We start from the raw sequence: 11868 nt of genomic DNA on the forward strand, positions 1-11868 counted from the left end.
TCCAAGCGTAATACCGATTCCTCTTAACAATTCCAATTCCTTAACATTTCCATAAAAAGTTATAGCAGTGTTGCATTTTTTATAGTGTTATAATAACACTTAAAGAAGACGCATACGAAAGAAATGCAGTTCTTTCTGTATTTCCTGACTACTACCAGATCAGATCAGATCAGTGAGTGTTTTGAACTTGAGATCCAGGTCAGTCTGGTTCTTGACCAAATCATTGGTTTTGTACAGCTGAATAATTTTAGAGCTTGACAGCCCTAACTCTATCAAATTTCACATTTGTGAAATGTTTGAAGACAGAAAGATATACAATTTCGGTTAATAAAGACAGAATTTTTATTTTTGGGTAAACTAGGGCCTATTCCTCTAAATTAAGATATGTAGATCCTTGAAACTTGACGGATTACAATTATGGTTTTGGGGGATGTTTTCAATGCAAAGTAGCTTAAAGGAACACTCCACTTTTTTTGGAAATAGGCTCATTTTACAACTCCCCAAGAGTTAATCAGTTGAGTTTTACAGTTTTTGTATCCATTCAGCCGATCTCCGGGTCTGGCGGTAGCACTTTTAGCTTAGCTTAGCATAGACCATTGAATCGTATTAGACCATTAGCATTTGGTCATCATAAATGACCAAAGAGCAACATGAAAAGTTGCGATTTTCTAGGCTGATATGGGTAGGAACTATACTCTCATTCTGGTGTAATAATCAAGGAAGGTACCATGGGTGCAGCAGGCGCAATGATATGACGCAGTGCTTGAAAGTAGTCCCCAGCTATATCATAGGCTACTACTTTCAGGCGCTGTGTAATATCATAATTGTTCACCTCAGAAAAACCAAAACCACTCATGTCAGACGCAGTCAACGTGCACGCGTTCGCATCAAATTACGCGCAGAGCTCGATGATCGACGACAGACATAAAGTTATTTGCATGTCTTAGCCTGGATGACTCATTGGGTGAAAAACAACAACAACAAGACATTAAGCATAATTAAATGTAAAGTAAATTTAACATAAACATAAATTAATAATTGTAAAATTGGACACACCCCGTTTTAAGCTGTTTTCGGAAGTGTTTTATTTTTTTTTAATTTATCATATGCTTGCTTATAAAAGTATGTAATTTGAAATATTCATTCACAATTAAAATAATGCCTGCTTCAGATGTTTAGATCTAAAGGCTTTCTAAAATGTGCTGTTTTCTGTGAAGATATCAACTGATATAAAATAAAAATCCAGAGTCAACCCCGTCTCATTATTCCTAGCATTGCCTTTATTGATTAGCTATATATATTGGTTTGACCTTGTGACTCCCAGGTGTCCTACGTGAAGGCCATTGACATCTGGATGGCCGTTTGTCTGTTGTTTGTGTTTGCTGCATTGCTGGAGTACGCAGCAGTCAACTTCGTCTCAAGGCAACACAAGGAGTTCATCAGGCTGCGCAAGAAGCAGCGAAGGCAGAGAATAGTAAGTGCGACAAACGCACACACACATACACGCAAACAAATACAGGCTGTCCAGTCAACCTGGATTACACTTTGACTCGCATTTCTTCTCATTGTGCTCAGCCACATATCCAAACACTGGCAACGGCCACACTAGGCTACAGCTGGCTGTCACATCTCGTGTGGGGGAATTCAGATCAGCCTGTTTCCATAGTGAACAGTCCCCTGTGCTGAGCTCACTGTTTGTGCCACCTTGTAAAGCCTTGCCACAGCCAATTTCCAAAGGCCAACAACCTGCTTCCTGATCCGAGATCACAGACACTGACTGAAATTCTAAAGAGGCTTCTAAACGAAAAGCTTAGAAAATACCCTCAGGGCTTTGGAGAGTAAAATCACTGTGAACACATTAAATGTTAACAGATTTTAAATGTAATTTCTATAAATCCTGAAATTTTGGACTATAACAAAGATCAAAGACCGACTATCACATTTAAAACTATACTGGCTAAAACAGCTAAGGCACTTTCTGGGCTTGTTCGACAGTGTTTGCTGTCCAAGCTCACAGTGCTAGAGATTTACGAGTGTGTTCATTGGATCTGAATCAATAATGAGAGAAAAATGAGAATAATTCCCTTTAAGAATGAAAAAGTTACCTCCCCCTCCTGCTTTGGAGATCGAGACGGCCATTACTCTTCGTCCTATTCTCTCCCGCTAAGTCTCTGGTCTGAATGATCAATCTGGGTGGTATCGATGCACGGGTCACTGGCTGAGAGAGCTGTTAGGTTGATGGACCAACTACTGGCCAGAATTAATCAATACAACAAATCCTTGGCTTTATCCTGCCTTAATAACACTATAGACAAATTAGGCCACATGTTCCTGCTCAAGAAAACACAAACAGATGGGTGCTGAGAGGATCGTGCACGGTTCAGGGATGCACAAAGCAACATATTTTCAGGATTGGGCTGAACAGTTGTGGGCTGCCTAAAAATATTTAATCATTTTATCTCAAGGTTTGTTTTTAAGATGTTAAAACTACTTTTAACTCGGCACATCCTAAAACAAAACATCACAAAAAAATAAATAAATAAATGTGGCGCAATGGCAAAAGACATCCATCCAGCAGTCTAAACCCATAGGTGCACTTTAAAGGGAATGCAAAGATGCTAATTTTAACCTGCAAACTGTCTAAAAGCTAAACATAAAAAAATACAAATATTTGAATAAAAAATACAATTACAGAATCTACCAAAAATAATCTAACTAAAAGTGGATCTCAACAATCTGCTGATTAATATATGTGTCTTATACATCAGCATGACCATTATCCACTTGTCTAAAAACTTTATCAAGTTTTGCTGAGGAGTCTGAAAGATAATGGTCGGATTTAGCTTGAGTGTGCACTTTACTGGAGTGTCCCTCAGAAACCTGCAAAGAAGTATACACTCACAAGTAGTGTTGCCTAGCAACTTGGATGGTGCTGGAGAGCAGCGGCTTGATAGCTGTTGTCTCTTAAATTCTTGTTGAAGTATTTACACAGTTGCCAATATTAATGAAAATAAGTCTGCTCCGCCATGTTATGCACTATTTGATGTTTGAAAATGCACTGAACTGTGCAAGATACATAAGAATGACAGCTTGATAGATGGATGGATGTGTTCTATTGATCCCCAGAAGTTAATTTAGAGAAAGAACGAGACAGATGTTCCAAACTGTTATATAACAGGAACATTTCACAATGCACCATGGTCACTGTCATTTTTCCTCATGAAGGATCGAGCAATGCAGCAAGGAAGCTTCGACTCACTATGGAGAGTGAACAAGCTCCCTGGCAACAGTGCCAGCAAATTCAACCAGCATTGCAACACCTGTGCCAGGGTAAAAATACCATCTGTGTCCCCATCTTAGTTGCCCACGGGCAAACACCGAGTCCTCCAAACCCAGAACTCCCTCCGTCCTACTGGCCCAGTTCACAGCTGGTATAAGTGATCGCTTACAATGGTCATTTATTCCTGAAAGTAATGCATCTCCTGTGATCACTTGTGATTGGATATAGAAATGAATGTCAATGCCAGGTCTAAAATGGGGCATTATTGTCCACACACTTCCTTTATACCCGTTAAATGCATACAGTGTTAACATAAAAACAGCTTGGATTATACATTTACTTCAAGCACATATGAATTACAAATGCTTGTCCCATACTCCTGAGCAAATATGGCCATACTGAAGCAAATAAAAACAAATGTGTAAACTTTATGGTTAAAAAAAAACCTTGCAGCTGCAGTTGCCAGAAATACATTGTAAAATATACAGTAGAAACATTGTAGGTTTTATTGATTTAAGTTAAATTTATAGACTGTAGCCTCTATTAATATACTATGATATATACTATGTACTATGTGTCAGAGAGTCACCGCAGTCAGAGTCCCCTCGAAGAGCTGGTCAGCACTCTTCGAACAGCTCTCTCTCCGGTCACACACCCTCAGTCTGCCTCTGCTAGTCCCATGGCCATCCCTGCAAACTATTCGGGTGAGGCGGTTGAATGTAGTGGTTTTTTACTCCAAGTTTCACTCTACATAGAGATGCAATTCCATAAATTTTCCAGCGAACGGGCTAAAGTTGCCTTCCCGATCTCCCTGCTAACTGGATGGGCATTGCTCTGGGCACGAGCCATCTGGAACTCACAGACCACTATAATTAACTCTTTCGATGCTTACTCTTCCCACTTAAAGGAGGTCTTCGGCCTAACTACCGGCTCGCTCTCCATTGCCGACCAACTCATCTGCCTCCGCCAGGGAGATTCTTCGGCCAGTGACTATACTCTGCAGTTCCGGACTCTGGCGGCCTCATGTGGATGGAACGAGGCAGCGCTACTCACTACTTACCATCAGGGCTTGAATCCACAGATCAGAGCTCAGATGGCGATCTATGATGACACTGTCGGTCTGGAGAGCTTTATGCAGAAGACCGATAAGATCTCCCAACGTCTCACGGCTTGTCAGCCGGACATAACCGCTCATTCTCCATCCTCACCAGCTGCCTGTCCTCCGGTACCAGAACCTATGCAAATGGATACTAATCGCCTCTCACGCACTGAGTGTGCTCGACGTCTCGCCACGGGGCTGTGCCTCTACTGCGGAGTTCCGGGGCACTTCATTCGGGTGTGCCCCTCTCGCCCCCCATGCCCTGCGGTGAGTACCCTCCAATTGGAGCCTGCTATCTCTACCCTACCACTGCTAACGGTACAACTGCTCACCCCACGTCATATCATTTCAGTACCCGCCCTCGTGGACTCGGGATCCTCAGGCAATTTCATCTCACAAGCCCTCTTAAAACCGCTTGATTTACCTCGCCGAGCAGAAGATCGAGACCATACAGGGAAAACCGCTCGGGCGTGGGCACATCAAGTTCCGGTCTCCGCCGATCACTCTGCAAGTAGGCTGTCTTCACCAGAAGAGGATTTCCTTTCTAGTACTGGAGGGACCCACCGTCGATATCATCCTGGGACGCCCCTGGCTTTCTCAACATTCCCCCAAAGTTAGATGGGATACCAGCGAGATCCTCCGATGGAGTAAAACCTGCATCCAAAACTGTCTTTCCAACATCCCTGTACCCCTGGTTAGTAACCTGAAGCTCCAAGTTCATTCCACCCTAGTGGAAAGCCCCGGCCATGGGATTGTGCCATCAACCTGCTGCCTGGAGCTATACTCCCCAAGGGTCGAGTATACCCCCTGTCCATCCTGGAGTGCAAGCCGATGGAGGATTACATCAAGGAGGCTCTCCAACAACAGTTCATTCGCCCCCTTCCACCTCTCCGGCAGCCTCAAGCTGCTTCTTTGTGGGCAAGAAGGGGACTAGTGGAAGACGGAAATTCATTACCCCCTCAGGCCACTATGAATATTGGGTCATGCCGTATGGCCTTTCCAACTCTCCATCCGTCTTCCAGGGGTTATGAACAAGGTGTTCTGGGAGTTCCTCCACCGGTTTGTCATCGTGTACATCGACAATATCCTGATCTACTCCCGTAACCTGGCCGAACATCGCCATCACGTGACACAGGTCCTACGCCTCAGTCAGTAAAGGAACTTCAACGATTCCTCGGCTTCACAAATTTCTACCGGAGGTTCATTCTGAACTTCAGTCACCTCTCAGCCCCCCTCACTTTCATGCTCCGTCAGAAACCCAAGTCTCTGTCCTGGAACTCCGAAGCTCGAGCCGCCTACAAGAAGCTCCAGGAGGCCTTCTGCACTGCTCCCATCCTCTCACATCCCGAACCCCAACTCCCATTCATAGTGGAAATGGATGCCTCCACCACCAGTGTGGGAGCAGTGCTGTCTCAATACCACGGAGAACCTCCCCGACTCCACCCTTGCGCTTACTTCTCCAGGAAGCTTTCCCCAGCGGAGCGGAACTACGAGATTGGAAATCGGGAGCTGCTCGCCATTAAACTGGCGCTGGAGGAATGGAGACACTGGCTGGAGGCAGCTCAACACCCCTTTATGGTCATCACTAAGAGGTTAAACCCCCGGCCGTCTTGCTGGGCCCTCTTCTTCACCCGGATCCAGTTTTCCATGTATCGACCCGGAGATAAGAATGTCAAGGCAGATTCTCTCTCACATATCCATGCCCCCAACGAACCCTTCACACCTGAACCCATACTCCAGCAGTCCTTGTGAGCCCCATCCAGTGGGCCCTGGATGAACAGATCCGCATCACCTCCATCACCGAACCCGCTCCGCTGGGAGGCCCAGAGGGCAAAATCTACGTGCCCACCTCCTTGAGGACTTCCCTTCTGGGATTCCTGCATGCTTCCCCAGGCTCTGGACGCCCAGGCAGCCAGTGTACTTTCTCCCTCCTCCAAGCTCGGTACTGGTGGCCCGGGATGTCTCCCAGTACATTTGTGGATGCTCAGTCTGTGCCATCTCCAAGACTCCACATCACTTGCCCGCCAGAAAATTAGTCCCATTACCCATTCCACGTCGCCCCTGGTCCCACGTCGGAGTCGACTTCGTCACAGATCTCCCCAAGTCAGAAGGTTATACCTGCATACTCGTTGCAGTTGACAGATTCTCCAAAGCCTGCAATTTAATTCCCCTCTGGGCTTTACCCACAGCCCTCGAAACAGCAGAGGCCCTCTTCCGTAATCTCTTCTGCACCTTCGTCATCCCGGAAGATGTCTCCGACCGTGGGCCACAGTTTGTCTCCTGTGTCTGGAAGGCATTCTTCAAACACCCCCAAACTAACAGCCAGACTGAGCAGAAGATTCAGGAGATTGGGAGATATCTCCCTGTCATGACAACCTACTGTCATGACAACCAGCACAGCTGGAACCGCTTCCTCCTGTGGGCCGAGTATGTACAAAATTCCCTCAAACAAACCACCACCGGCCTCACCCCTTTCCAGTGCATACTCGGCTACCAACCCCCTCTGTTTCCCTGGACAGAAGAGCCCTCCAACATTCCAGCTGTCGACCACTGGTTCCGAGCGAGCGAGAGAGTTTGGGACTCAGCTCATGTCCAACTCCTGCAGGCAGTGTGGAGACACAAGACCTATGCAGATGCCCGTCGGTCTGCCACCCCTGTCTATCATCCTGGAGATAAGGTCTGGCTCTCCACCCGGTATCTGCATCTCCGCCTGCCCTGCCAGAAGCTGAGTCCCCGCTATATCGGTCCCTTTACCATCGAGAGGCAGATCAATGAGGTCACCTTCCGTTTCCAACTCCCTACACGGTATTGTATCCATTCAGCATTCCATGTCTCCCTCCTCAAGCCTGTCTCTCCCTCTGTCACAGAACCTGACGAGCCTGCAGTACCTCATCCTCCCGAGATCATCGAGGAGCCCCTAGTCTACAGGGTGCAGGACATCTTGGACTCTCGGCGACGGGGTGGCCGCCTGGAATATCTTATTGACTGGGAGGGATATGGTCCGGAGGAAAGATCCTGGATGGCCCGGGACGATGTGCTGGATCCCGCTCTCCTGGCCGAGTTTCACCAGAACCACCCTGACCGTCCTGTACCCAGAGGCCGTGGCCGACCCCGTCGCTGTAATAGGGCGTCAGGAGCCGCCCCTGGAGGAGGGGGTACTATCAGAGAGTCGCATCACCGCAGTCTCCACTAACGACTCTCACCAGATCCCAATCCCCTGATTTCTGATCACCGCCACCTGCCAGCACTAATCAGCAGCACTATATCCCTGCACTCCTCCCGTTCACTGTCTGGTCTCAAACATTCTATGTTGACTAACCTGACCCATTTACCTTTTGTCTACCTACCAGTTGCTCCTTTGTTCCACCGTCTCCACGCTCCGCTGTTCCCTCTGGATCCCCTGGATAAAGAAACAAGGACATTAACACTCAGATAATGTGCATAACTGATATAATAAAAAAAATCAAAGGGAAACTATCAAATGTAAAGTGTTACACACAGAATTATCAATTCATAGAGTTCACTGTAAATTCTGAGATGACTTGTTCTTTTTCAGAAATTGTAAATTTAACAGTATTTCACTTGATATTATTACTTAGATTAGTTTTTTTCACTGTATAGTGAGGGAACGTATAGTACTGTTAATCAATTATGCACTTTTACTGTAGCATTTTTATAGACATTTACCATTAAAATTACAATCATTTTCTTAGTGTATATTTAGCAAATGCACCAATGAGTATTCCTCAAGTAGTGAAGTGAAGTGACGTGACATGTGGCCAAGTATGGTTACCCATACACGGATTTAACCCATCCAAAGTGCACACACACACAGCAGTGAACACACACACACCGTGAACACACACCCAGAGCAGTATGTGCTTATAGTAAAGTATTCATACCTCCACCCAGAATGTTTCTTTCCTTTAGACTTTAGATTCCTTTAGATTTTGTTGAGTGACCCCTGTAGCCCTTAGTCCTCATACAAATGGAACTGACTTGTTTTATAATTAATCGTTTGTGCAGCAGAGTTCTTTTTACATGCTAAACTCAGACTCTGAGTCTGGATACGGCCTGGCCATGAATAATAAGGTAAGCATTGACCTAAACTGTGTTCACAGGTGACATTCACTCACTTTAAAGGGTGTCTTTATCTTAAACCAAGCACATCATTATTCCTAGGCATGTGATTGACTGGATTGTTTTTAGGTGCAAGCAGAGGATTTAATGAAGAACTAAACGAGAACTTAATCTTCTTATCCTCTCGAGGAAAGGGGTAATTTGTCAAAGATTGACAGATAAACTGATCCAAATGACTAATTTATATGGCATTAGAGGCAAAGAACTAGGCCAAAGTGTTAAAGTAAGGGGAAAAGTAAGGGGAAAAGACTTCTGGTTTTTTGTGGGTTTTTTTGTAAGGAAACCATGCAAACAATATAATCATTCTTGTCCATCTTCACCAATTCACCAAAAGTGATGATCATATGTGTGTGTGTGTGTATTTATACAGTATGTATGTATGTATGTATATGTATATGTATATATATATATATATATATATATATATATATATATAATATGTTGAGCTCTGTCTACCCTTATTAAATGCAAGAACGCATCACATTCTGTCGCCCCTAGATGTACAACTTACTTTGAACATAATATGGCAAGAGAGAAAGAGAGAAAAAGGCAGAATTCTTTCACTTCAATGACTCTTCCTCACAACACAAGTAATTGTAAAAACATACAATTTAATTCCAAGGATCAGGGTCATGGTGGAATTGTGGAATAACTAAATAAAGATTAAAAAGAAAGAAAAAAACTTAACATTTTTTACACCCTAACAAAAAACACCTTTACACCCTAACAACTAAACCAGTATGTGCTTTCTAAAACAAGTAAAGTATAGCCCACCAACAATTGGAATGCTTTAGTGCTTTTATTTGAAAGTGCCCTGCAGTTTTTATTGTGCGGTGAGATGAGTATTTATAAAATTTTCTTTGTTGCTTGCTTCTAAAAATGCTTTTCTTCTGTTAAAGGAGGAGGAGCTTGTTCGGGAGAGCCGTGGCTTTTATTTTCGTGGGTACGGACTGGGCCATTGCTTACAAGCAAAAGACGGGACAACTGTGGAGGGGTCCACCGTATTCGCCCCACCACCCCCAGTGCAAGTGCTGTATGACGGAGAGGCCGTCAGGAAGCGTTTTGTGGACCGAGCCAAGCGAATCGACACCATATCCAGAGCCGTGTTTCCGCTCAGCTTCCTCATATTCAACATCTTCTATTGGATCACCTACAAAGTGCTGCGACACGAGGACATCCACGCCAACCTGTAATCACTCCTGGTTACGCCACTTGTTCATCTTACTGCTTCTTTTATTTTCTTATATCTCTTCATTTGAAACAAAACCGCCTGTCATACTCACACTAGAAGGCATATTTACCCCAGAAATGCCGTCAGTGCTAAAATCATGTGCTCAGGTGTGACTTCTGGATTTCAAAAACATTTTAAAGTGCCCACTCAGAGCGAAGGGATGCAAATGCAAATGCAAATCGTAGATGCAAATGCTGCTGTTGGGGACCTGGCTCTCCTCTCTTTCACATCTTCATTCGAGTGGATTGCACTAATAGCCAGTGCAATTGCAACTGTGCAACTTTGTAGGCTCCATTTGAGTTATTGGCTGAAAGATTCTCGGTTAGATAGAAAATATTGACTTGAATTTTACCACAAGGCGCATCCTTGAATGAATGTTTTTGAAAACCTCAAAACAAATGTGTTTTTTACATCCTAAAATGCCAAACTAATGGGCTGTGAAGGGGAGGATTGGGATTTATTATTCATGGGAACAGTTACAGGGCAACGGTGTACTGTTTTACTAAATAATGAGATTATAAATATATATGACTGTATAAAGTGTATATATGCAGAGTTGTTCAGACTGCAGACAGCACAAATGTGTATTTCTTTGTCATTTGAATAAATGGATATTCTACCAGGATGTCTGAGTTGTTTTGTACCGTGGTGCAAAATGTTACACAAAAGCACAAAAAAGTATTAAATCTGGATTTATTTAAGGATTAACTTATTATGAACTCTATTCAGAGTGATTTTTCTGTTGTTTTTCATTAACAAGGATCATTCCTTTCAGAAAATGCAAAAATCCAAATCATTCCAAAATGTGTTAAATCGCTTAAACTAATGCCCGGAAGAAACGACTGATTTGTGACGCTCTGTCACTGTGGCAGCACTAGGCTTTAATTGTCAACAAACAGAGCCATGTATCACACATCACAGCCATTCTTTATTATTGCTAGCCCCAAATGTGTCCCTCAGTCAAACATAAAAGCCGTCGTTTATTTTCCTGTCCGGAGAGCCGTTGGAGGATGTGCAGAGATGCAGGGTGAAGGAGAAAAGCCTTCGTGCTGAAGAAGGACGAATGAGGATTTTAATGGGAATCACAAGGTGTTTTTTTATCAGCTAATGAGTTTGAAAAGGACTCTGCGTTCTTTGCTAATGACAATGAATTAAGGCCGTCAAACTCTGCACACAGCCCTTTGTCTGAGGAGTAACTAATCTAGTCTTCTGTATGCTAGTGGCCCATGGGTGAGTGAGCATATGTACAGACGAGCAAGTGGAAAACGAAACAAAATGCTTTGTGCAGGAAATGATAAATGCAGATTAATGCTGCCCCATTTGTAAACAGATTACCCTGGTTTCTAAACACCTAACCAACAGAATGATAATTACTATGCTCATTAAAGTCAACATCAAATGGAAGGCCAACCCTATTTCATTCATCTTATTCATCTGTTTTCTAAATGCACTGAACGATTCATCCATGTACATTTCATTTTTATTAACTTTTTTGACTTGCTAATTTTAAACAAAATGTCAAAACTCAATCTTCTGTTTAAACGACAGACTTCTCTTTTGTGACTAATGTCAGACTTCTCTGCTCACTTTGTCTACTTAAACCCTTATAATCAGATCTGCCTCCATCCAATCAATAGCCAGAACAAAGTTCTCGTCCTACATAGTTTTCTCTTTCATTCACTCTCACTTTCGTTCAAACGATCTATCGCTTTTTCATAGCAAATTAAAGGTTATTCAGATAGCAGCAAAATACAATCCAAATGCTGGCTCATGGTCCTTTCCAATCCCTTAATCTGTCCAATCCAAAAAATTAAATAAATACATAAAAAAATTATAATAAAAAAAAAAAAACTGTTTGATTTTGTCACTTAGAAGAACTGAAATGTGCAAGAATAAAATACAACATAAAAACTTTTCTCAAATGTTAGATATCTAGCATTTAAAATGACAAAATTCTCATTTAAATTTTCGGAACTTTGCAGATTTTATGGATAAATGTTGTACGAACAGGATAATTCAAGAGTCTTTTCTGTCAGTAAATACAGTTGAATGTAAGCATAGCCAGTGGGATCATGCATATTGTGGAATTCTACTTGACTTCAGTTTAAAAATGTGCTG

At 43.2% G+C, this 11868-nt stretch overlaps 1 protein-coding gene across 1 annotated transcript in view; it reads left to right on the forward strand.

Moving 5' to 3' along the window:
- Positions 1-10373, forward strand: part of LOC306883750 (glycine receptor subunit alpha-4-like) — a 46120-nt gene extending 35747 nt beyond the window's left edge. The window contains exons 8-9 of the mRNA XM_079439202.1: positions 1325-1474; positions 9419-10373. Of these exons, the coding sequence (XP_079295328.1) occupies positions 1325-1474; positions 9419-9712 (444 nt within the window). The 3' untranslated portion in view covers positions 9713-10373. The remainder of the gene's footprint in view (positions 1-1324; positions 1475-9418) is intronic.
- The last annotated feature ends 1495 nt before the right edge of the window (positions 10374-11868 follow it).

This window comes from Barbus barbus, assembly GCF_936440315.1.
Source record: "Barbus barbus genome assembly, chromosome: 17".
Taxonomy (NCBI): domain Eukaryota; kingdom Metazoa; phylum Chordata; class Actinopteri; order Cypriniformes; family Cyprinidae; genus Barbus; species Barbus barbus.